This window comes from Eublepharis macularius, chromosome 10 (genome assembly GCF_028583425.1).
Source record: "Eublepharis macularius isolate TG4126 chromosome 10, MPM_Emac_v1.0, whole genome shotgun sequence".
In the NCBI taxonomy this organism is placed as follows: domain Eukaryota; kingdom Metazoa; phylum Chordata; class Lepidosauria; order Squamata; family Eublepharidae; genus Eublepharis; species Eublepharis macularius.
The window spans coordinates 225,990-252,080 of NC_072799.1; the positions used below are offsets into that span (position 1 = coordinate 225,990).

Sequence of the window (26,091 nt, forward strand, 5' to 3'; positions counted from 1 at the left end):
CCGCTTAGATTCATTTTTTTAATAAGTCACAAAACGTGTTAAGTCGTACCACAGCAAAAATACCACACTAAGGGGACACAAGATCCGTTTCACAGCAAGGTGCCCTGCCCCAGCCCTGCTTCTTGTCCTGAGGGCCCACAGAACAGGGGGAGGGGAGGGGAGGGGAGGGGAAGAGTTGGGGTGCGAGCAGAATGCAGCCCCAGAGACGGGGCCTCTGTCCAAAGCAGAGAGTAACACAGTCCATCTGCCTGCTCATGAGGGGGTGGGGAGACTCTTCCAAGAGAGCTCAGCCTGCTGGGGGCAGGAGACCCTCATCTGCAAGTTCCTTCACATTTACTAGCGAACAGAATAAGCCAGGCAAGGGGGGGACAGGACTGGCCACAGGGACCGGCGTGGAGGTAGCCAGGAGGGGACCTGGGCAGCCCAGTCTTTCCTGATGTGTGTGGGGGGGGGAGCTGTGGGTGCGGCCCTTTGCCTGCCCGGTTGCCATCTGTTCGCAGCCAAGTGGGCTCCACAGAAGTCGGGGTCTCGTGCCAGCCGGTCTTAGCTACCTGGGAACGCCAGGAGGCCGGTCTGCCCTTTGAAAAGGCAGCACGAGGCCTCAACGGGTGCCGCCGTGTGAAGAGGGGCTCCTGGGAAGGGGGGGCAGCACTCCGGCAGCGTTAATCCCACTCAAACCATCCATTGCCACCGTCTGAGAACGTCTCCAAGCCACGGAATCCAGCCACGTGGCCTGTCCCAAAGCCCCTCGGTTCTCTGGGGAGCACTGGAGGAGACCCCCCAGGAGTCTGAGCAGGGCTGGCCCAGAAGCCCTTCAGCGTGCTCCACCAGGACCATCTTTGGTTTCGGCTCTCTGCTGCAAACGGCCTCGCTCTGGAAACTTACCCAAGGCAGCCGAGCTCTGCAACATTCACACACTCCTGCTCGGGTGGCGGTTCAGGCAAGCAGAGCGCACAGAAGCAGCACCGTCGCTTCGGCCCGTCTGGCTCCAGGGGGCAGGCCCCACAGGGCCTCAGCGAGAGAGAAAGCACGGGGCCTTCCTAAATGGAGGTCTCATCGCACTTGGCCAGGGGGACCCCTGTCAAGTAGATGCGTGCTTGCTCCGTGTCCAGCTCGTTGATGTAGAGGTGGGGATAGCCGTTGAGGCTGCCGTTCTTCTTGGCCAGGGCCAGCGGGTGGCGTTCGTCCTCCGGAGAGCTGGGGGTCTGCGGCTCGTGGCTGCAGCTGGTGGTGGTCGACGGCAGCAGATCCAGCCCGTTCCGCTCCCGACTGATCAGCTCCCTCCGCATGTGCTCTCGCCGCCGCCACTCATGCAGGAGAAGGCAGCCGCTGCTGACGATGACGCCCAAGACAAAGCAGAACACGCCAACCAGGACACTGTAGCTGCGCTCAGCCGACAGGGAGGCCTTGGGGCCAGCCCAGGCACCGTTCACCAGACTGTAGGAGGCAACCATGCCGTTCACCCCAGACTCTGCACACCGGCACGTGTATTCCCCCAGCGTCGCCTCTGTCACAGTAAACTCCAGACCATCGTTACGCCAGACATAGAGGGCAGCATCTGGAGAAGGTCTCTGCCACTCACAGCTGGACCATGCGGAGCGAGGTCTGCAGGGAAGCACCACGCGAGCAGTCAGCAATGCTGGCACTTCGAGCATGGTGGGTGGTGCCTCTGCCAAGGAGGAGAGAAAGAGAGAAATACTTAAGGACATGCCAGGCTGGCTAGTGGCCCAGCCCGATCCGCTACACAAGCAGGCGTCAGCTAGATACATGACATGTACCTCTTTGCTCCCAGGCTCTGATATCTTAAAGCCCTCAGGCCACCCTAAGCCTTCAGAGAGATGTCCTTCAATGTTACTGCCCAGTTTCCCACCTGACTTGGTTTTCTCTGAACTCTGGAATAGTTGGCCAAATAGCTTTCTGGTGGCAGCGAGTTCCACAGGCATTGGCCACACCCATTTCCAGGTCCCTTGAAAAGCCCAGGGCGCACGCGCACGCGCGCACACGCACACTGCTCTAACATCTTCCCTTCAAAACTTCCCTTCCCGATCGATCCTGCCAAGGAAGACTTCATGCCATGGTCTCCCTCCAGGCTCACCTTGCAGCCCCATGGCTGGCTTAGGGGAGCCCCCTCCAGCCCCAGGAGTCTGCTCGGCCAGGGTAAGAAGGGCTCTGAGCCCCTCGTAAGGCCTTCTGCATTCCATACCTTCCTTCTCCAGAGAGCACAGCGCAGGCACCTTCGACGCCATGAGATCCTGCAGCAGCCTGAGAAGACAAACACGGACGGGAGGGCGGGCTCTCCTCGGCTCCATGCCCAAGAGAAGGGGCAGCCTGCCGGCCGAAGGGGCAGTCGGTGCCCCCCCCCTCCTCCATCCCTTGGTAAGAGAGAGGAGTCCGCCCCTCCGGAGCCCGGCCCTCTGCCTCCCCCCCACTCTCTGCCCGACCGCCCCGGCTGGCAGGAGGGCTTGCTTCCTCCCTGCCGAGTGTCTCTGGCCCAGGTGTGGCCACTCGTGAAAGAAGGTATTGCGAAACAGCCCTGGGCCAGCCGCCAGCCGTATTGGAATCCTGGTGTGGGATGCTTCTGAGCCCAGGACTCCCTTGCCAGTTCCTGCCACTCACCCTGGGTGCCCGTGGTGGTCTCTGCACACCCCCAGCTCCTTGCTCCAACCACATGCAGGGTCTCTGGACAAAAGGCATTCCTGGCAGGTGCCATACTTGGCACAGTTAGACGTGCTGATCTGGGTAACTTCGCTGTCAGAAGCTACATACAGCCAGTTCTGCAGAGAAGACGGGAGACCTGTAATGCATGGTCAGGCCTGGGGGCTCCACGTGTGTGGTCACAGTCAGAGGTACAGGTTGCACGAGACTGCCTCTCCAGCACAAGCACAGAAGGATCCTGTACTCTAGCTGCACGTGGAGCCTACCCGGTATCGTGCACGTAGCCTGGCTTAGGCAGTGAGTGGGCAGCACCTCTCCCTCTGGGTGACGGAGTTTTGCTAGTCCCTTGGGACCTGAGCTTGAGAAGGCTGCGGCTGCTTCCATTTTAGCCTCCCCAAAGAGACATGGGAGGTACCAGACCCAGCAGAGGTGGTTCTCCTCCTCCTCCTCCTCCTCCTAAGAGGGGCCTTCATGTAGGCAAGGGTGCCACCCGCCCCATTGCTACAGGAGGAGCCCTAGGAAGCTTGCCTCCTCCACACCAAGGTCCCCGCTCAGACACCCCCGCCTTGTGCGTCTGCCAGAGCACACCTGTGCTAAGGCAGCAAGCCCCCAAGGTGCTTCAGGCCTCATCCTCGGCAAGGACAGCAGCCAGCCTGTGGGAGGGGGTCTCAGACTGCAGGCCACCCCTGGAGGGGCTGGTGGGCTCTCCTGCTGCCTGAGATGCCACCCGCATGGCAGAATGGCATCAATCCAACACAGGCAGGACTGCGCCCAGCTGCTTGGGGAACGGGGAAGGAGAGGGGGCCTGTGCAGGGGGCGGGGCAGGGGCTCAACCCCGAGCTCGGAGGCACGCCTGCGTTTTGCCCGAGAAAGAACAAAGCCCTCCCTCAAGGCCGCCTCACCTGGTGGAGGTGCAGGCTCCGGACCGGCTGAGGCTGCACAAACAGTGTCAAGTCCTCCGTGAGGGAAGCTTTGGCGCCCATCTGCACCGCCTTGTGCAAGTGTCCGTCCTCTGGGGGGGGGGGGGCGGTGTGAGAAGAAGGCAGGTCAGACGCATCTGCAGGGGGGCTCCCAACACCCCTCAAACCTCACCTGAGCAGCTCCCTCCACCTTCAAGCCTCCAGCTCCTCTGGTTATCCCATGATCTCTCCCTGGCCACAGCCCACCCTTCTGGAGGGGGCCTCTCCTCTGCTCCCACTCCCCCCGCACACACCTTGCTGAGAAGCACGCATGCAGCCCGGCCCCAGCCCTGCTCTTCTCGCTCCCTCACCTGTTCCCAGGTACAGAACCTCATGCTCCTGCCCAGAGAGGTCTTTGACCCGGTGAACTGCCAGCCGGCGGTACTGTGTGCCTGGCTTCACTAACACTGGCCTGTTCTCCAGGGGGTGGGCCGGCTGGTCCATGAGCGGGTGGTCACGAACAAACGTCAGGACTCGGTCTGGGAGGGCCAGTGAGGACTCGATGCCAGCCAGCTTCATGCTGTTGGTGATGCACTGCGAAGGAAGAGGCACCCGGAAGATGCTGAGGGCCCTCCCAGCAGAGCGGACCCCCCCCTGCCCCCGCCCCCCCCCCCCCGCGCACACACTCCCTCCAGGCCACTTACTGCCCCTGGCCGCGGCTCGGGCACTTCACCCAGCACCACACGGGTCCATTTGTCACAGTCCCTTTTGAACTCCTTGAAGTGTCCGTTCATGGCACTCTGGATACTCTCCACGCTGTAGGCACAAACGGCAGAGCCCGCGGCTTCATTCCTGCAAGGGGGCGGAGGGAGGGAGAGAGAGAGAGAGAAACGCTGCCCACAAGTCGGCCTCAGCCCTGGCTCCTGGAGGCACTTCAGCCGGGACTCCAAGGGGGCACACAGCTTGGCCCCCGGAGGTGGTCCTTGGCATGCTGCCCCCGGACGCCCAGGTGCTGGCGCCTGGAATCAAGGGCATTGCGCTTACTTGCGCACTTCAGAGGCCAAGGCAGACAGCATTGCTGGTGTCTGCCAGAAGAGCTGAAAGGCAGTGCTTTTAACGGGTGGGGCTGCTATTTCTGTTTTGTGTTGTGCGTGGGTTTTATTGCGTTGGCTGGAATCAGCCTTGGCCTCATGTATTAGGAAAGGTGGCCTATAAATATTTTAAATCCATGCCTAAAACCTGTTTCAGGCTGAAAGAGACAGTGGAAGTAAATGGGGGGGGGGGCAGACAAACAAAGGGGGCTTAGACCTGGGCGGCATTCAGGCGGTCTAGCTGGCCGGGGCTTTCCGAGGAGAGCGACAGACGGCTGCCCCAGGAGCCCCAGGAATTCAACCGGGGGCCTCTGGCATCACTTGGGGGCCTTTGCTGCACAGCCAGACGGCCCTTTCTGCGCGGCTTCCCTGGCCCTGCTGGTCCTGCTCAGTACTGTGGGGAGGGGCAGCAATTCCTGCCGTGGGGTACAGAACTGGAACTGTAATAAAAGCGTTTCCAAGCTCTCCTTGCTGCCTTGAGGGAGGATGGGCTAAGAACCTCTGAATACAAACTTCTTATGTGCAAACACACCATCCCACACCCTCTCTTGCCCCCCCATCAGGCGCAGAACTGAGCACCTCCGGCTTCCCCTGAGCGTCTGTGGAGTGTTTTCAAGCAAGCTGCACCTGCCGACGTCCCGTCCAGCAGAGAGGGAGGGAGGAAAGAGAGGAAGACGCCACAGCCCCTCCCAGTTTGTGGCAGCCCTTCACGTTCACTGTGTGACGAGCCCCGCACCACAGCCCTGATGAAACAGGCTTTTTGCCCTTTAAGGCAAGAAGCAGCTCTAGAAGAGGGTGCGGGAGACTCAGGTTCGAATCTCCGCTCTGCCATTAAGTTTTGCTGGTGGCTTTGGGCCAGTCTCCCTCTCTCTCTCAGCCGAGTCTCCCTCATGGGGGATGTCAGGACAAAAATGGGCAGTATATACCCTCTGGAGCTGCTTTGGGGAAGGGGGAGGCAACGATGCCACCGACAGACAGCGCCTCATTTGAAGCGCAGCACAGACCCCCCACATCGAACACACTCTGTAGCCTCAGCACAGACCCTGCGGGGTGGGCGGCTCACCTTTGGGCGACAAAGACCCCATAGAAGACAGTGGCTGTCCAGTTCTCGGAGGGCAGAGTGACCATGTCTTTGAGGATGTTGAAGACTGTCCCTGTTTCCGGATCCGAGCAGACCAACTGAGTCTTCAAGAAGGTGGTCCATTTCTTCTGCAAGGTCTTCTGGCCGCCCAAGTCCCCCTGCAGATGCACAGACAGGTAGCTGCGGGGGGGGGGTACTCCCTTCTAGGGCTTGGGTGCAGCTCAAGCACACACTTAGGGAGCCCACAAAGCGACACACAGAGTGGTTTGCACTTGGGTTTGAGTGTGGAAGGGTATGCCTGTATGTCTCGTGGCTGCAAGCAGAACTGCAGAGGGCTGTGCACAAAAGGGAGGAAGGAAGGAAGGAAGGAAGGAAGGAGGCCCTCTTCGCGTGGAAGATCGCCGGCAATGCAGCCCCAGGGCAGAACAGGCTGAGTGAAGAAGCCGCCCCGTTCCAGAGGGCAGCCCGGCAGGCTGGCTCACCTTGCAGACTCTGGCCACACGAGCCACCCTGACCTTCTCGAAGGAGTCATACTCCCGGGCCGTCTCCGTGAAGAAGAAGTAGATCTTATCATCCTCACCATCCCTGCTCTCTCGTAGGAAAGCCGAGGCCACAAACTCAGGATCTGGGGGGGAGGAGGAGGAGGAGAGACCCCGTCACCCCCCCGCCACTGGCTTTCTCCCTCCGGGACACCTTGCCGGCCACCCTGCGGAGCTGGCAGCCGCCTGGCAGCTGCCCACTCACCATTCAGCCATGCCACGGAAGCGTCTGTCCGGATCTGCTCCGCGGGGTTTCCTGTGGCCCTGGAGATGAGGGGCTCAGTCCCCAAGAAGTTGTTTACTGTGGCTGCATACAGGGCGCCATCTGGAGGGTGGAAGAGTCGTCACAAGAAGGGTCAGGAATGAATGCTGGGGAGATGTGGATTGGGTGCTGGGTTCAAATCCTTCCTCAGTTGTGGGCTTCAGAGATGCAGGGCTCAGCCTCACATCCCCCACAACCACTGGGGACCCAGACTGAGATAATCTGCACTATGGTACTCCCCATGCCTACGTATGGATGTGAAAGCTGGACAGTGAAGAAAGCGGACAGGAAGAAAATGGATTCATTTGAAAAGTGGTGCTGGAGGAGAGTTTTGCGGATACCACAGATGGCCAAAAAGACAAATCAGTGAGTGCTGGATCACATCAAGCCTGAATTCTCCCTAGAAGCTAAAATGACAAAACTGAGGCTATCGTACTTTGATCACATCCTGAGAAGACAAGATTCTCTGGAAAAGTCAATAATGCCAGGGAAAGTGGAAGGCAGCAGGAAAAGAGGCAGACCTAAAACGAGATGGCTGGACTCAATAGAAGGAGCCACATCCTCCAGTTTGCAGGATCTGAGCAAGTTCGTTAATGATAGGACATTCCTAGGGTCACCACAGGTCGGAGGCAACTTGATGGCACATAACATACCCAGCTATACATGAAACCCGCCACACTACTAAGGCCACCAGAGCAACCCATTCTGCCCAGTGCCATTCCTGACTCCTCTTGCCAACTGGGAGTCTGTGCACACTCGGCCAGAGAGCATGCGCCTGGGCTTCTGCTGGGCCCTGCTGAAACTCAAGGCACCCAGACCACCAACCAGCAGCTAAGAGGCCCTCCCCTCTGGGGCAAAGGTGTCCCCAAGACAGGACTCTCTGAAGAGGACCAACAATGCGCAGCGCAAGAGCGCAAGCCCTTGGCCTTCATTTGCATCTATTTGCACCCCCATCTCACTGCGCCAGGAAGCAGCAACAGTTCAGACAGGGTGCGCCCAAACGCACTCAGCTGTGCCTCAACAGCCAGTGAGCCCAACTGGGGGCTGTGGGAGCATCCTCCCGTGTTGGACTTGAATCTGGGACCCCCCATTCTGCCATGCAAGTTCACTGGGTGACCATGGGACAGTCATGCACTCTCTCCCCCAGCCTCAGCCAGCACACAGAGTTGTTCTGAGGAGAAAACTGAGGCGGGGAGAATGGGGGCGGAGGCGGCTTTGCGACCCCACTGGGGAGAAAAGCAAAGGAAGTGAGCGCCCGGTCCTTCTTCCAAGGGTCTCAAGGCAGCGGTGCCTGCCCTCAAATGCCCTCTGGCTGGTGCGATGCCATTTATTCCTAAAAGATCCGGGTTGAGCAGTGGGTGACCAAGTTCGCAGGTGACCCCAAATGATTCAGGCAGGCTGGGAAGAGCTCCAGGAGGGTGAGCGGGCAACAATGCGGCCAATTAAGAAGGATAAAGCAGAGGCAGCGGCCCTCAGGACGCCAGCGCTGGGAGGCAGCCTAGGCCTGTGTGCCCTGCTGGTTCGGCCGTCCAGGGTAACTGGCCGGCCCCATGTGGAGCAGGATGCTGGGCGAGATGGACCTCGCTGGCCAGGCACAGCTCTCCTGACGTCCTCCTGCCTCCCAGTGACTGAGCTCAGGGCTGCCAGTAAGTTTTATGGCAAGTGGCGATTAGAACTGGGGCCTCCCCGCCCCCATCCGGCGCTCTCCCCACTTCACAGCACCCTCTGCTTGTTACTTAAGCAGCACTTCCGAATGTTCCCAACCTGATTGGGAGCAAACTTTTCAGAGAAGCTTCTTGCACCCCTTGAAAGAGAAAGCCCCGTTTTCTGCCAGGATCCACTTTGCTGGCTCCCTTCCCACCTGATTCAGCGCAGCACTTTTCCAAAAAGGGAAGAGGGCAGGAGGGCCCTTGAGGAGGACCGCAGCCAGCCCCCTGCAGCACCACAGGGCCCTGGAGGGGCGCTGAGTCCCGGCCCAAGGCTTGCGGGTGCCACGGGTGCTCGGTATGTTGACACGTGAAAGGTGCACTGCCTGGATGTGCCCTCTGCCCAGGGCAAACCCCCCCCCCCAGTGCATACCTGCCATGACGGCTGTGGATGGCTGTGAGGGCTCAAAGGGGCACTTCCCTCTGCCGCTCTCCGGGCTCTCCACGCGGTGGAAATCACTTGCTTTCTGCAAGAGGCCAAAGATTTCTTCCATTACTTAGAAGCATCTGAAACTTGGGGGGAGGGGGCAATGGGGAAGAGGTCTCCCTCAGCAGCACCCAAGACCCTCTCGTGTGGCACCCAGGGCCAGCGTGCCTGAGCAAATGAGGCACTGCCAGCCCTGCTGAGAAAAATGGCACAGCAGAAGGCACCAGGCCTGACTTCTGCCCCTCAGCACTTGCGGATGCACCCAGCCACCAGCCTGAGAGGCTGGCCCTGTTCTCCCCCTGCCCCAATTTTGCTTGCTGGTGCCCCCGCACCTTCACAGGTAGGCGTTGCACGGAGGCACCACCTCCTGGGCTCCTGGCAAGGGTGAGCAGCGGCAGGAGGAGAGCCCGCCCCCCAAAGGAGCAGGTGGCGGCGGCAACACGCCCACCCCCTCTGCGGCTGGAGGAACACCTTCAGCAAGCCCCACCCAGCCCCAAGCCAGGCTGCGGACACCCGGCCTCACGGCAGCCACTCACAATGAAGCCGCACTGCGGGTCGAAGGCAAAAGTCCCACAAGCAAACAGGTGGGTGCTGTTGGCAAACTCCAAGATCCGGACAAAGTTGTGACATTCGGCCTGCGGAAAGGGAGCCGTTACCATCCTGCTGGCCGTTCTGTCGGGTTTCCGTGGGTTCCAAGTGTCTGTCATCTAAAGAGCCTTATGGAGGCCAGCGTGATCCCCCCGTCCCCCCAGCCAGCAGAGACAGCAATGCTGAGGCCGTGGCCAAGGCGCGGCATTCGAGGCACAAACCGCAGCCCTAGAAAATACCAGACACTCTGCCGTGCCGTGCCATGCCGTGCCTCAGCTCCCTGGGAGCTCTCATGGCTTCAGAGAGCTGCCCGTGACTCGGGTCATTTTCATCTTGGCTCACGATGCCTGCAGACCAACCCCACAAATGGAACTGCAGCCCTCCTGGATCCTCCGAGCGGAAGAGCTGCAGGAACCAGGGGAAGAAAGGAGGGAGGAGGCAGGGGTGGAGCCTGCCCAGCAGCGGAACAGCCTTGGAGTTGGAAGGGCTACACGTGTGCACCAAGAAGCTGCGGGCATTACGGCTTGTCGGCCGACTGGCAGCGAGTGCACAGAGGAGCTTGTGTTTGGCACTGGGAGGGAGGGAGGGCTGCCCTGCCCACTGGAGCAACCAGCAGGGACAGGGCAGCACGGAGACCCCAAGCATGTCCCCAGATGGCAGCCTTCACACAATGGGGAGAGCTGAGAAATAAGAAGCAGGGTCAGTGGGTGAAGGCAGCAGGCACCGGAGACTGACTGACGCACACAGGCCCTCATGCCCACCCAGCCCCATATCGTCTGGGATGCTCGGAGTGCCAGGCAGGACCTTGGGCCCAGGTCAGCAGAGGGTGGACGTATGCCATGGTTCCGGAGGAGCTCTTGCCCCGCCGCAGAGGGGGCCGCTGGAAGGCGACTCCCTGGCAGCTTCCACTTGCCTCCTTCTTGCCTTTCATCTTGCAGGAATTCCGAGGACTCTGCAGCACGTTCCAAGAGATCTGAAAGACAACCAGCAGGAGGGGTCAGGTTTTCCTCTTGGGAGGCTGCCCCCCCCCCGAGAAGAGCACAGAAGCCGGCCAGGAGGGGGGTGAGGGGACAGGCATGCTTGGCAAAGCCGCCTGCGGCGAAGGCCCTTGAGAAGAGCTGCCTTGGGAGGCAAGGCCAAGCCTGCAGAAGGAGTAGCGGCCACGAGGGGGTCAACAAGAGGAGAGGGGCCAAGATCCTCTGGGTGGGTTTACATGGGTGAATTGGGGAAGGGAAAATAGAAAGGCGTTCACTTCCCATTTTCTCTGCTCCAGTTCCATAGCCACTTCCTTAATTGACTGGAGTCCAGGGTTTCCCCGCCCCACCAAATTTCCTCTCCGGCAAGCCAGGCAAAGATCTTCCTTATCTCACCATAAGCAGCAAACCTGAGCACAGGCGGGTTTTGCTCCAAATTCCAAATGTGGCCAAATTTCCCAAACTCTGTTTTGGGGTCAGGCCAAAGCACCCCTCCTTTGTTGGAAGTGTTTGTTGGTACGGGGGAGGGGGGTGGAAACTGGTCTAGCCCCGTTGGAAATCCCTGCTCCACTCAAGTGTTGTGCTAATTGCTGAGACGCCCCTCCTGCCCCGGGGGAAACACAAAGCAGCCCCTGTTCATCTCCGCGTCATTCACGGGCGCTCATCAGCAGCTGACTTCTGCTCTCCACTCTCACTTTCTCCCCCTCACTCGAAAGACCGGCCACTCTAAGTGGCGAGATTTCAGTCCGCTGGAAGGCAATCTAGGGGCCCTTGCTTTGCACTGGCCCTCGGGCTGGAGTGCAGGACTTTGGGCTTGAAAGCACTCCGCACACTCCCAGCAGTTGAGAAGTCCACCACACTCCTGCCGAGACGGGCCCGGTTAAGTCCTGGGGGCAAACCGACTTATTTGTTCTGATTTTCTCCCTGGTCGTAAAAGCAGGGCTGGGCTGGGCTGGGCCTCTGCTCACCATCCTGCTTCTTTGGCTGATGTCTTCCAAGGGCAGGGCAAAGACGGCATCCTTGGCTCCCACGTAGAGCATTCGGGAGGCGGGGTCCACCAGGAACACGCTGTAGTTGGAGGCGGTCTTGTGGGAGAAGCGCCGCACTACCTGCTCCACCTCTGCAACGAGAGCACAAGGCCCGTGACTCCCGGCAGGGAACACTCCGGCCTCCGGCCCAAGAATCGCCATGGGGAGGGTGCGCCTGGGTGACCTGACCCCAAAGGGGCAAGCAGCAACTGCGGGCAGGCTGCTCTGCTGTGCCTGTGCCCCTGGCACCCACTCCCCTGCACCCGCTGCCTCGTCTCCTCTGCCTTCTCTTCTGCCCGCTTAACACCTGGGCCAAACCCTTCAGAACCAAGATCAACAGAGGGCCAGGAGGGAGCACACCCTGCCCTCTCTGCCAACACAAGGGGGATGTGGGACCATTGCCATAAATGCAGCAAGCTGGCTGGGATGGCCTGCCATGCCTGGGAAGACGAGCTGCCTGGCCTCAGGCTTCCCAGGAGGAAGAGCTGGGAGTTATTTACACAACTTGCAAGTGCACCCAGCCAGCCACAGCTTCCTCTCCCAGCCCCCAGCGTGTCAGCTGCGGTTCTGCTGCCTCAGCCAAGGCCGGCCGCAATTGCTTCCCCCTGCACAGCACAGCTGCTGCAGCCCCAGGTCCCTGGAGCACAACTGCCAACAGCACCGCAGCCCTACAGCCAAGGGACTCACTCGCGTGCAACGACCAACGAACCACATGCAGCCAAGCTGGGCGGCCGGCCCTGATCATCTCAAAACTGCCCCCTCAAACGCTCCGGCCTCTGCCACCAGAAAAGGCTGCAGCTAAGAACTACTTGAACAAGGCGACAGTGAATGCGGGGAGAGGAAAGCCTCCTTGGCCTGTACTGAGTATCTTGGAGGGAAGCCGGATAAAGAGCTGCTCAGAAATGACACAGCACCGTCCTGACGCTTACTGCAAAAATAGAAGGGAATGAAAGCAACCATTGCGCCGCCCCCCCCCCCCGCAACACGGTGCCAGCCATGCTCCTTCTACGCTGGATGCGTGCCTACAGCTCCAAAGCATCTAACAGGCCCGGAGGCTTTTAGAGAGAGAGAGAGCGCGCAACACGCGCATCCTGAGGCACGGAGAGCTCCTTGGCTGCGTCCATCACATCCTGGCAACCGTTCGGTCTCAGAGGACCTCCGTGTTCCCCTTCCACAGGGGCAGAAATGGAGCAGGGCACAGCCGCCTGCTTTTGGCCCAACCCAGGCTCCAACCCAGCCACTCTGCAGTCCAGAGCAGTGCGCGGCTGTCGGGCTGGGCTCCTTGCCCCCTTTGCAACGTCGGCCCCCCCTGCTCCCCACCTGCCGCTGCAGAGAGGCCCTCCCGTGCCAAGGGAGCTCATGCTGGAATAAATACTCTTTGCCTAGACCCTCCGTCTTACCCTGCCCCCAACCCCCATTTAATTCAAATACATCAATTGTAGTCAAGCACACAGCCTGGTTCACAAACAGCCTGGCTGCCGACAAGCACACAACGGCTGGAGTGTGTGTGTTTGTGGGGGTGGATCGCAGGGACCCTGGAAAACCTGCAGTGTAGGCCCGGCCCTTCAGAGTGGCCCAGAAAGAGCGAGACCACTGCGGCAAGCACAGCTCCCCGTGGCAGCTTAGCGGCAGCCGCTCCATCTGCCAAGCCCACTCTTGCTTTCATCGGGTGATGAAGACCAGCCGATACAATCCGGAAACGCATCGGGGCCACTTGGGTCTGGCTGGCACGCCTTGCACATGGAACGTGTGAGCTCTCTCCCCAGGCCTTCCTGTGCGCCAGCTCCCTCCTGCGCAGGCTCTGCTGGAGCTCAGCCACTGACAGAAGGGTGCTTCCTTCCCGCTTTTGGGCCCAGCTGCCTGTACCCTCAGAAGCCCTCCCTGCCTTGCAGCTGGGTGCCCCCGACTGGATGCGCACCTTCTGTTCCTAAGAAAGCCTGCCCGGAGGGCCTGGACACCCTGCAATGCCGCAAATTGGCTTGTCAGCTTTTCTTCACATTCCTGAAATCCTAGGCCTATTACATTGCTTATTCAGCAAAGTTCCAGTCCAGAAGCACCTTAAAAACCAACAAGAGCTTCCAGGGTGGAAGCTTTTGAGAGTCAAGCTCCCGGCCCTGGCAAACAGAGTTTGCTTCTCAACAGCTTACACCCCGGAAACTCTCGCTGGTCCCTCAGGTGCTACTGGACTCAAGCTGCGCGCATCTACTGCAAAGCAAACCAACTCAGCTACCCACCGGAAACACTGCTTATCAAGACTTCGCATCGTCCTGATTGCCTCAATTGACACTGTGTCATCTGCCTCGAGTCTCAGTGAGACAGACTAGAAATACAAAAGTAATGACGTGGCCCACCTCCCCCACCCCCACCGTCATTGTTCTCAGAGCAAAGAAACAGGAATCCTGTAGCATTCATCACTTTCAAGGCGAAGTTTTATTCCTGAGTAAACGGCTGGAGGCCAGACGACCCTTATCCAAACGCTTCTGCTGCCGGAAAATCTGTTGGATTTCCTGGCTGCCGCCAGAAACCTCCAGCTGAGCTCCGCAGCAGCAGCAGGACGACAGCCTGGCAGCAGCCCCCCCCCCAGACATCGCCCTGCAAAGAAGAGCAGCCGGCCAGTCAACTCCCTCCTGCGGGGCCTGTCAGGCAGGAGGCGCACTGAGGACGGGGGGGGGGGCAGAGCCCTGAGAGCTGCCCCCCCCGCCCAGCCCCCTTCTTTGTGTCAAGGCCACAGCCAGCTACGATCGCCCCTGTGGAGCAGGGGGTGGGGGGGACGGGGAGCGGAGGCCTCTGGGGCTGTCAGGTCCTCTGCTGCCCCCAAAGAGTGGGGGCTCGTGCTCTTGTGTGCAGGCGTCCCCCACCCCTGGCCCCCAGAGAGCCTGCTGGGAAGGAGAGCCAGTTCTCCACGCAGGCCTGGGAAAATGCGGAGGCTGGAAAGTATACTGTGCGAGTCTTCGTTAAAAAGGCCAACAGACACAAATACTGGGAAAATACAGCAGCACCCATGTCAGACAAGCACAAACACACACACACACACACACACCACAAAATAAATGCAAAATCAGTTATTAAACTGAGGGCGGGGGGAGACAGAAAAAGTCACACACACAACCCAGTGAAAACGGCTCAGGCACAACTGGCTGCTGGGGGGGGGGCGAAGGAGGACAGAGGCAGGGCCCCAGGGAGAGGGGGGTACACAGGGTAGGGCCTGCCTAAATGGGCTTAGGGTGGGTGGGCAGGTTTGTCTGTGAGCACAACTAGCCTGCGCGCGCGCGCACACACATGGGGGAACAGGGGGGTACAAGGTCGAGCCAACAGATGTTGTTGCCACCAGCCCCCCCTCTACTCTCTACACCTCCTTGCTGGTTGACTATTGCATAGTTAGGAGCCCGTGGGACTCTAGCCCCCCTGCAGAAAACTCAGCACCACAGATCCAGTGGCTTTCAGGGACCACAAGGCTTTCACGAACTTGAGTCTGGCTACTGATTTCTCTGCGGCTGTGCCAAGCCCGCACACTTCTCCGGCCACTTCCCACCCGCAAATGGCTGCTGGGGGCCAAGCGCCCCAGAGAGAAGGGGCCCCCCCAGCCCCTTGGCAGCACCGTCTCTGGCTCCAGATGAGGGAAGCAGCACATCTGTGCTCGGGGCAGAGGGCAGAGGGGAACGGCGCAAGGCGGCTCATGACTGTGGGGAAAGGAGCAAACCCGGCAGCCGAGTCAATGGGAAGAGCGCCTGGACAAGCAGAGCGGCAAGCCTGCCCAGCACGCCAAAGGAGGCAGTCCCCCTTTGGGAAACGAGGGACATTTCTTCCTGCAGAAGTTCTCCTAAATTAGAGCAAAATCAAAAAGAGTCCAGGAGCACCTTTAAGACTAACCAACTTTATTGTAGCATAAGCTTTCGAGAATCACAGTTCTCTTCGTCAGATGCATGGAGGGCAAGAAGAAACTGGTCTCTTTTTGATTTTGCTACTACAGACTAACACGGCTAACTCCTCTGCATCTAAATCAGAGCCCACTTCATCAGATGTACGAAGCGAGCATTCCTAGGCATCTGACCAAGAGCACTCCGGCTCCTGAAAGCGTCCCCTGGAAGAAATGCTGCTGGTCTTGAAGGAGCCCCCAGCCCCCAATTTATTCTGCCGTTAGACTGACAAAGCTGCCCACCTGGAAATGCCTTTGAACAGACGGGCTGGACGAAGCCCCCCCTTTCCCAAGCTGGCTGCCATTTCACAGAAAGAGGAAAGGACTTTGCAACTTCCCCCCTCCACACACCCCTCTCTAGAGGCAGGCCACTCACTCACACGCTCACAAAGCCACGTGTGGCGATTTGACTATCCCTGTGACAAGCGGCTGCAGGGAGCAAGAACGCCATGCACCTCTCTCTGTGGTAATGCAATTCCAAGCGCGTTTCCTCCGTCTCGCCGACTGAGCTACAGGCCATGTCCAAGTGAGCGCACACAGGCCCCACTCCAGAAGAGCCATTTCCTCCAGAACGGGCATGACTCCTGAGCACCCAGGGACTGGGAAGGCCACAGTGCCCATTCGCAGGCTGGTGCGGGGCAGCTAAAGAACAGGAGAGCTTTGCTCATGGCCCCAAACCAGCTGGGGAACCCAGGAAGCCTCAGAGAATCTCCTGGAGATCGCTAGCCAGCCACGTTCCATCAGGTGGGCCAGGAAGGGCCCGGGGGGGGGGGCTACAGGAAGTCCCCTGCAGGAGTTGTTCGAGGAGGGGGGGGAGAAAGAGAGCCCGGGTATCAATATGAGAATAATTCAATGGAAGAGGCAAGGAATGGCTGGCAAAGGGGCCCAAAAGGCCCAAACAGAAAACAGGAAGTTTATGACGATTCTGCCTGTTTCTTAATTCTTCACTATACAGCGGAAGTTTCCGAGAAAGGTGAAGAACACAATTCTTGCTTATTTTCCCTTTGCTTAGCAGCAGTTAAAGCACCACCAGCTTAACTATGTTTGTCTTTTGGTAACGAAACCACTGACTGCAATCACAAGTTATTCCTGAAGACGGTGTTCTGGCGTCCCGTCTGCACCCACCTGGAAGCCGAGTTCTGTCCAGGCACAAAGAGGAGGCAGAGAGACCCTTGCCTGGAACTGAAATGTTCTCCAAGGTTTCCCAGCATTGGGGGGGGGGGGCACGGAGCTCTTGCCTTGCTTCCAAACCACTATTCGTGTAATTGGCCAGGAAGGGGGGGGGGAGTCTTTTCTGGCTCCAGCTGCAGCAGTCAGTGGGGGCCGCATTCTTCACTGCTGGCCACCATGCAGGGCAGGGCAGGGCAGGGCAGTTAGTACTCCATTTTGCCATGCTGAAGAGCTCCAGCTATTTGCACACACACACCCCGGCCCCTCCAATCTGGAAGCGATAACAAGCAGAGCTCTTGGGAAAGAGCAGGGCCCGCTCAGTGTGCCCCATAGGAGCACGTGACTTCTGGCAAGATCCCTCCCTTCCCCAAACATCTGGCCACCATTTGGGCTGCCCTGGCACCTAACACTGGTCAAGCTCATGCAAGAAGGAAACTTGTACGAGTTGGGTGACTAGAAATTGCCTCTGGCTTCTTGGCAGGGGCAGCCAGGAGTGGCAGAGCAGAAGAAATCGCTGCTGCCCCTAATCCGCCACCTGCCACCTTCAAGTTGCCTCACAGATGTGGCCGTGGGATTGAGAGGCATTTCTTTTGCAGCAGGGAAGTTGCCCTTCAGCAGCCACTGACCATACAGTAATGCGGGGGGGGGGGGGGTGCACAAGCGCAAGTGCCACGTCTGTGGTCAGCCTCAGCCTCTCCTCTCCCCCCAGCTGGTCACCGAGCATTTACATTTCTTCTTATCTTTAATTCCCAAGAGGCTAACAGCTCCCCCCCCCCCACTGTCCCAGACACACTTGCACACCCAGAACTCCAGACACAACCCAACATGGCCCCACCCAGCTCTCTGTGGGGGTAGAGAGGGCTGACATAGTTGCTGCAGCCCTAGCTGGCTTCTTTGCAATACTGCAGCCCACCGCCCGCCTGACCTTTCCATCATGTGGCAAGCATTCGCTTCCCCGCCACGGCCCCAAATGCTGCCACGCAGCAGTGGTTCCCAACCTTGGGGCAGGGGAACCCACAACTCCAAATGTACTTGCTCAACTGACTCACTTACAAAACTGCAAACGCATGAGACCCATTTTGGGGCAGGACGCACAGGCTGAGAAACGCTGCCATACGGGACGGGCATCCAGTACCCAGTGCCACACTGGAGCCTGTCGGGGCGGGAGAGAGCACAGGCCCTGGTCTTAAAGAGCAGGACAGGAACCAGCCGGGAGGAAGCAGAGCTCTGGACAAAAGTGCCATTGAGAAACGTGCGTGAGAGAAGGAGCCATCGCGTGCTGGCCAGAAGCAACAGGGCCCGGCTGCCCCATCCACTACACAGCCAGCCCTGTCTGTAGCCTCCCCCAGTGGCCTCTAGAGCCCCCCGCCCCATCAGGCAAAGGCCCCCCTTCAGGGCCCTCAAGGGCTTGTGCACACACCCAAGGGCGTTTTGCCATTTCCTGGGTTACCCCCCCCCTCCAAAAGACACCACACAGTACATCCCAATCCGCTTGTGAGTCCCTCCGTTTGGGGGGGGGGCTTGTGTGTGAGCAGGGGCTGCTCGTTGACAGGCCGAAGCCTGGGGCATGAGCCAGGGGGAAGGCTCTTCGAGTCCCTGCCTTTGTTTTGTCTCCGCTTCAACCCCCTCCTTCATTTCTTCTGTGGAAAAAGAGCGGGGGGGGGGACAGTCTGGGAAAAGATCAGCACTTAAGACCTTGAGAGAGCTGCCCACACTTGGAACTGGCCTGAGGTTCAGAGGAAGGGCTCAGCAGCAGAGCGCCTGTGTGGCATGCTGGAAGCCCCGGGCCCAACCACCAACAGCTGCTCTGCTTGTCAGGATCCGGCCGCAGGTGATGGGAAAGGCCCTTCTCTGCCCATCAAAGCAGACAAGACCGACTGTGATGGGGGGGGGCTGACTCAGAGGAAGGCGGCGTCACGTGGAAAGCCACAGGCTACAGACTTGCGCGGGCCTGTCTGTGCACCTGGGCAGATTCCTGAATCCACTGACTGAGCCCCACGAGGAAGTGGACTGCCCTACGCACCTCCCACACACGTGAGACTCCCACCCAAGTGGGGCTACTCTGCAGCAGGCTTGCGCCGTGTCAGCCCAGCAGCCCCCGGGGCAAAGAGGACGCCCTTCGCTGGCGGGCTGCTCCTGGAGCGTGAAGCTGGCCCAGCTCCAGCAACACAGGAGGCGTGGGAGCTTGGGTGCCACCCCAGTCTGGGCATTCCAGGGCAGGTAGGGCCCTGCCCTCTTGGCTTTTTGTTTTCCCAGCGCTTGGGTGAATCCACTCTTCCAACTGAAGGCAACGCTCCTCAGGCATTTCCTCCCATTTTTCATCAACCAGCAGCAGGGCCTCAAAAGGGTGCTGAAGGAAGAGAGGAAGCCTCCCCTTCTCAAGAGGCCGATCGATGCCCGCCCCTGCCCGCCCCTGCCCTGGAAGGCCTGGGCCTCAAGCCGAAGTTCCCCAGGATGGCAAAGGAAAGGCCCCGGGCTCCAAGGCAGGACCACCCACTTCATGCACAGGAGGGCTCGGATCCAACCCGAACCTCTGCAGTCAAAAGGGGTCTCCGATGAGGAAAACAACTTTTCTCTGCCACAGACTTTGGACAGCCACTGCCACACAAAGGATGCATCTGACAAAGAGAGCTGTGGCTCTCAAAAGCTTATGCTACAATAAAGTTGGTTAGTCTTAAAGGTGCTACTGGACTCTTTTTGATTTTGTTACTACAGACTAACACGGATAACTCCTCTGCATCTAAGACAAAGGAGAGAGAGATGAATGTGGGGTGCCCAAAGGAGCCCCCCCCCCCCAACACACAAGCAGCACCAACTTCCAGCAGCCTAGCCGAGGACAAACACTGAGAACCCCTTCCAGCGCCACGCAAGGCGGCTGAGGGCCAAGGCTGCCCCCCCGCCCCCCCCATGGAAAGTGGTGGCCAGCCCCTCCCCTCCAGTGGAGCACAGCGAGGCAGTCTCCGCATCTGCCCTGACGGAGAGCCAAGAGGGCCGGCCTCTCCCTCAGGCCTCTGCTAGCTGGAGCCGCCCTGCTCTGGGATTAAGAGCCCCGCTGGTTTAAGTTAGCCTCCAGCAACAGCCTTGATGCCCAGGCGTTCCCAGGCACCCCGCCCAGCTAGTCCCAGGCACCTCCTCTGCCCCAGGGCAGCCTGCCTCTCCCGAGTTGCTGAAAAGAAGGACCCACGGCCTTTGCTGTACACAGGCTGCCTGCCTTGGACTCGACAGAGCTCTCTCCAGCGTGCTACAACCGTCGCTGGCAGCAGGACTGGCTTGTCTGCACACTGCATGGAAGGCCAGGGTCTAATGACTACTTCCGGGGCATCAACAGCCAACGCACCTCCAGCAATCCTAAGATCAGAGCCAGTTGGGGCTAGGAAGGGAAGCCACTAGCCTTGGCAATGTTCTACTTCCCAGAATTCCCGCCTTCTAGACTGGTTTCTGAGCCTGTGCAGAGTTCCCTTCCATAGGGGAACACGTTTTCCTCAAGAAGAGGACCTAAGGGTAACAGCTCTCCTGAGGCCCAAGTATGTGAGCCTCACCAGGGCACATCACACCACTCTCAGCCCACTTCAAAAAGGTGAGGCTGACTTCTTGCCCACTCTGCTACCAACGAGGTCCAGGAATAACTGGGCTTCAATGTACTTCCGTGTACACACAGCCTTGTGGCACATCCCACCAAAAGGGGCATCACAATTCATGTGGGGCAGCCATGCAGACTGCACACCTCCACCTATATGGTACAACAGAAATGAAACTCATCCCCCTGGGACCCTCCGGGCATCGCGGCCTTAAGTTCTGATCACCCAGCGGCCGACCTGGCCGGCAAGCTGCGGATGATTAGCAACCCTTTGTCTTGCAGAAACGCTCTTTGCTGTGTGGAGAGCAACCACGGCCCACTGGCAGAGCGTCTGCTTGGCATGCAGAAGCCCCCCACCCCTCAGCAGTGTCTCCAGTTAAAGGGATCAGGCGATGTTGACAGAGGCCCTGCAGAACCTCCTTGCAATACCGCCCTTGGCAGACCGTGGGGCAGGGCAACGGCTTCCCCTCCCTCCCACTTGGCTCTCTAGTTCCTGGTGTGGCTAAAGCACACGCAAAACGATCAGAATTTAAAAAGTCAATAGGCACGACAGTACAGAGAAGGAAGGAAGGAAGGAAGCCAAGTCATCACACCCAGATGGTGGGGAGAATAACAGATGCCAGGAAGAGAATCAGTACAGCCCCAGCAGAGCATCCAAAAGCAGCTGGTTTCAAAGCTGGGGAGTCACAACTGAGAAGACCCTGCTCTTTACCTTTGAAAAGGAGTGACTCAAAACAGGGTTTCCAGTAATGACTTCAAAGAACGGGGGTGAGAGCATATGGAAGATGCACAGGGGCCCTTGAGATAACCAGGGGTCACCCCCAGCCCTGGGCACGGAGCCCAGACGCAACCTGTAAGCTCATGAGGTTCTATCAGTCCCGGCAAGCGGCCGTCTCCGTAGCTGGAACCAGTCAGCCGTCTCTGCCCGCTGATGCTTCCAAACAGCCTCCAAAGGGTGGCCCCACGTAGTAAGAACTTCAGTTGGCTACTGTGGATGTGATTAGAGCCTGGATGGCCGGGACCAGATCCTGCGTCTCCACGAAGGGCCACAGCTGGGGAACCAGCCCAAGTCAGTAAGGAGGAAATGTGCACCTCCCGCCGGAAGAGTCAGCTTGAGCAGCACACGCAAGCGGCAAACTTGCTCCTCTAGAGAAGGCTCCTACACCAACCGCACATTAGGACTGCTCAGCTGGCAGACAGTGGTCCATTTTCAAGCACAAAACCAGGCGCCGTTTTTGATGTCTGAAGCCTTCAACAGCTTGGGCGAGTCGCCCTGGATGGATCAGCTGCGCCTAGAGGAGCCACCCTCAGCGGGGAGACGAGCGGCGGAGGGAGGCCTTTCTGGGGGACCCAAGATGGCCGGGAGAGCCGATCTGCTTGGAGTGCCAGACTAGGATCTGGGAGACCTGTTCTGCCACGGAAGCTCACAGGGTGATCTTGGGCCTAACTCAGCCTAACCTACCTCGCAGGGTTGTCATGAGGGTAACACAGGAGGGAGGAAAAGGATGCAAGCAGCTCTGGGTCCCTACTTGGGAGAAAGGCAAGGTATAAAGGCACCGGTTGAACTGGTGCTGCCCTTTGGTGAATGTGGAAGTGGTGATTCTCACGGTATTTTTATTTAGTTCTTTATTAATTTTCTTTAAAACATTTTCCCACAAAGGTGCACAGGCTTACAGCGTAAAGCAACAGTGTCATGACTTGACCACTGGAACGCACACGGTCTCCCCTCTACATTAACTCAGGGACTCCGGTTGGTGCAGAACCCTGCAGGCAGATGATGATCGGAACGCAGAGGGACGTGCCTGATATTCCCATTCTGCAGTCGCTCCGCTGGCCACCCATCAGTCACGGGGCTCAGTTCAAGATACCGGCTATCACATACAAAGCTCTACACTGACTTGGTCAGCCGTATCTGTGGGACCAGCTCTTTCCTTATGTCCCACCATGGCCGCTTCACTCGTCTGCACAGGGCCTTCTGCAGGTGCCACCTTGCACACGGGCTGTCCATGCACGTGGCATTCTCTGTGGTGGCCCCTATGCTATGGAACCGCCTATCTGAAGCAGTCAGGGGAGTTCTCATTCTCCTGGCTTTCCGCAAATTATGAAAACTGAATTATTCGAGAGGGCTTTTTACTCAGATAGGAGGGCTGGACAGCAAGGAAGTGGCCTCAAAGAGACGCAGAAGCGAAGAGACAGGGACTATAGACTTTACTCTTATGTACTGTCTGTTGTTATGACTATAATCCTACTGGGTAGTTTCTATATTAATGTCAGTCTTAGAACGGCTTATGCTCCGTTTCAGCATTTCTTCAACTCTGTACTGAATTCCCACTGACTTCAAACCTGCATATCTGTACACTTTCACTGTTTATTGAAATGTCTTTGAAACTGACTCACACTGTGCAATCCACCTTGGGTCTCAGTGAGAAAGGCAGACCATAAATAAACAAATATATAAATAAAATATATTTCAAAACAACAGTTAAAAACAGAGTTAAAGACATTAAAAAGCTGTCCGAAATTAAACAGTCTTCACCTGCCTCCTGAAGCTGGAGAGCGAGGGACCCCCCCCTCACCTCCCTGGGGTGGCTGTTCCACAGCCACGGGACTGCCACGGAAAAGGCCCTCTCCTCCCGAGAACCCAACAACCAAGCTTCGGCACTCAATGGGACAGGCAGAGGGGCCCCTCCCCAGGACCTTCACTCCCAGGCAGGAACTTGTGGGAGAAGATGGTCCAGTCCTTCAGCGACTCTGGCCTCAAGACAGGTAGCGCCTTAAAGGCTAGAACCAGCACCTTGAATGTGGCTCAGAAACAGCTTGATAGCCAGCAGTGTAGCTGCTGTAATATGGGGGGGGGGGTGTCACATGTTCCAGACAGTTGGTTCCAACCAGCAGCCTAGCGGCCGCATTCTACACCAACTGCAGCTTCCGAACCATCTTCAAGGGTAGCCCCAAGTAGCGTGCATTGCAGTCATCCACTCAAGATGTAACTAAGGCATGGATCACTGTGGCAAGATCTGATGGACACAAAAACGGACACAACTGATAACACCAGCCGAAGCTGGGCAGATGCACTTGTAAGACTTTATACAACTGCGTCTTACAAGTTGGTTGTAGCCTCAACTGGAGACAGAGGGCCTCAGACCAGGGCTTTTTTTCAGCGGGAATGCGGTAGAACGGAGTTCTGGCACCTCTTGAAAATGGTCACATGGCCGGTGGCCCCGCCCCCTGATCTCCAGACAGAGGGGAGTTTAGATTGCCCTCTAAACTCCCCTCTGTCTGGAGATCAGGGGGCGGAGCCACCGGCCATGTGACCACTTTCACCGAGGGCAATTTAAACTTTAAAAAACTCCCCCCTTGTTCCAGCTGACCCAAAGTGAGGTCATTATGCAGTCCTGAGTTCCACCACCTCTTTTCCCAGAAAAAAAGCCCTGCCTCAGACCCACACTCGACACAAGCAAGCAGCCCTCCCCCAGGCCCCTCGAGCCCCAGGTGATGCGCCTCTGCTAGGGCTGCCTTGTCCCTGGAGCTCTGCTCAGCACCTCCCTCAGCCCCTCTCCAGCCCAGAAGGCACGTTTCCAAGGCCGAGCTCTGTGGGGCCAGCGGCACAGGACGCATCCTCTCCCCTCGCCAGCTGAGGCAGCGGCATGGCTTTCAGCAAAGAGGCAAAACTTCGTCTTTAGTGAAACACTTCCACCCTGCCTCTCCCACTCTCAAGTCGTGGCTCAGGCTGCTTACAGCATAGAAATATATCAAACCATCATGAGATGAAAGGCAGGCAGGAAACAGCTGTCTCTGCTGCACATGCACAACACCACAAACCTGAATTGTCCTCAAAAGCTCCCTGAAACACTGCAGCTCTGGCATGCCTCTGCACAACAGCACCAAGAAGAGAACTCTCTGCTCTGAAGAAAAGGGGCTGTGGCCCAACCAAGCAGGCACAGGAATGAGCCACACCACACTGCCGCGGGGGGGGGGGGGGCCTTCCAGAAACACTGCTTCGCGCCACCCAGCACTGCCACCATCTCGTCCCAGGTTCGGCTTTAGCCTGTTCTTCCTAGTGTACCGGACCCCGGCATCCTGACACCAGTGCAGAAGACAAGGGCAGGCAGAGACGGGCCTGGGCGTCCTCAGCAGCCCCCAAGCTCCTTCAGAGGACCCAACACTGGCAAGAGAACCTGACAGAACAAAGCCTGTACCACAGCTTCTCTCCAGCCTGCCCAACCCCAAAGGGAAGAGCTTGGCTGCCACCGGATGAGGCTTCCGCCCCTCCATCCTCAGCACTGCCCACTCCAGCCAAGAGCGGCTCAGCAGGACCTCAGGCGGAGAAGAGCCTTTCCCGACACCTCCTGCCCGAGACTGCTACATTCAGGAGGCCGAGTGCTGACCCCGAGGCCTTCCACGCACAAAGCACGAGGCACCCTGCCACTGAGCCACAGCACTTCACTTCTTGCCAGCATCCAGGAACGACATGCTCAACGCACCAGGGGGCCTGGGCACCTGCAGTCACGCAGGGGCCTCTCTGCCAGGCCGTGGCTGGAAGCAGCCCTGTGCCGTCCGGGACACGGGTGCCCCCCCCCCGTTCACCCAGCAGGCTTCAGGCCACGCCCTTCCCTTGCAAGCAAAACGACCCAGGGCAGCACCAGCGTTCTGCGAGACTTTCCCAGCTCCCAAGCAGTCCAAGTCCCCAGGCCGCCTCGCCAGGCTCCCAGACAAACCTTCCACTGTTCTGCCGGGTCAGGAGGCAAAGCCAAAAGTCCTCGGGCATGGCACAGGGACAAGGGCTGCCTGTGAGCAGAGGCCAGTGGGGGCTGCACTGGCAGCAAGACGCCAAGCTGGAGAGGGTGCGAGTCCTGCCCTGAGGAGTGAGGCAGAGGCTTGTACCCCCCACTGCCCCCCCATTCGGCTGGCAGCTGAATGGGCCACAAGCCCTTCTGCAGACAAGCCAGCAAGGGGGCCCCCACAAGCCCCCCACACATAAGAGAGCCAAGAGGGGGGAAGCCTGGATAGCCAGCCGGAGGCAATGGGGGCTGCTCACACTTCTTGTCCAGGAAGGAGGGGGAAGATAGAACTAAAAGCTACACAACGGGGGGGGGGGGCGGAGTAGAATCACCCAGTGCCCATCAGAGCTCCCTCTCCCACCCCGAGAGGGGAACGAGCTCCTTCCCACGCCTGTTCTCTTGGGGCCGGGGGGGGAGGGGAGGCAGTGGGGTACAAGGAGGGACGGCTCCCTCCTCACATACCTGCTCTGACGGCTGTGAGATCAGACCCCTCCCCTCACACCCCCACCCCAGTTTAGATGTGACTGGGGCAGGCACAGAACTTCCTTCGTTTCTACCCCTCCTTTCTTCCCGCACGGAGGACAAAGCGACACGCTTGCAGGGGTGGGGGCTGGTCCTGGGGAGCCTCCACCCAGGAAGGGGGGCAAGTCCAACCCCTGCTTGGCTTCCGCACGTGTGCTGCCTGTGGTGCCCTGCCACCTGACCAGGGCTGCTCCTGCCATGTCCCCCTTGGACCTTAAAGGCTAAGCGAGGACGGGGCTTCGGGCTGCACTGTGTGCCTTCGACGCAGCTCTGCGCTAGAGAAGTGGGCTGGTGTTGCGTACTGACTGCAAACATGCCTCCAGACGGTGTGCAGTGCAGCAGGCCCCACTCCAGGCCCAGGAGCTGGCGATCCAAGCCGGAATCCTTGGTCCAGTTAGGTCACAACTCTGGCTGCTTCCACGCAGGGGCAGGGAATGGGCGAGCTGGGCAGCATCTGGAAGCAGCTCCACCCTCCACCCCTCGCTTGCTCCGGATTCCACCTTTCGCCCTACTGCCCCAGCGCAGTAGCACCGCCAATCCCTACACCCAGCAGCCCCTTCCCCTGCTGATCCACAGAGCAAAGCTGCCCCACAGCAAGCTCCTGAAGGGGCTACCAGAATGGGGCGGAATGCAGAGCTGAGGGTCACCACCACTTCGAAGCTCCATCCCACGTTCGCTGCAGAGTGGGATGCTCCAGCCTCTGCCTTTGAGCTGCTTTCACCTTTGATCTGGCTCCAAGAGAGAGCCCAGGAGCCCTACAAATCATGCTCTAAGGGAGGTTGCATGAGGTTGCGTTGATGCTCCACACAACAGCAAGCAGCAGGGACGCCCCACGTGGAAGCAGGCAGCCTCCCAGGGCCACGGAGGACTGCCTC

At 58.8% G+C, this 26,091-nt stretch overlaps 1 protein-coding gene across 1 annotated transcript in view; it reads right to left on the reverse strand.

The window, feature by feature from the left end:
- Nucleotides 1–26,091, reverse strand: part of SEMA4F (ssemaphorin 4F) — a 40,845-nt gene continuing 14,754 nt past the window's right edge. The window contains exons 2-14 of the mRNA XM_054989881.1: nt 11,191–11,342; nt 10,162–10,221; nt 9,197–9,295; nt 8,607–8,700; nt 6,471–6,590; nt 6,209–6,351; nt 5,709–5,884; nt 4,259–4,406; nt 3,926–4,148; nt 3,558–3,667; nt 2,617–2,774; nt 2,204–2,262; nt 1–1,669 (exon numbers count right to left, since the gene is read on the reverse strand). Of these exons, the coding sequence (XP_054845856.1) occupies nt 1,041–1,669; nt 2,204–2,262; nt 2,617–2,774; nt 3,558–3,667; nt 3,926–4,148; nt 4,259–4,406; nt 5,709–5,884; nt 6,209–6,351; nt 6,471–6,590; nt 8,607–8,700; nt 9,197–9,295; nt 10,162–10,221; nt 11,191–11,342 (2,171 nt within the window). The 3' untranslated portion in view covers nt 1–1,040. The remainder of the gene's footprint in view (nt 1,670–2,203; nt 2,263–2,616; nt 2,775–3,557; nt 3,668–3,925; nt 4,149–4,258; nt 4,407–5,708; nt 5,885–6,208; nt 6,352–6,470; nt 6,591–8,606; nt 8,701–9,196; nt 9,296–10,161; nt 10,222–11,190; nt 11,343–26,091) is intronic.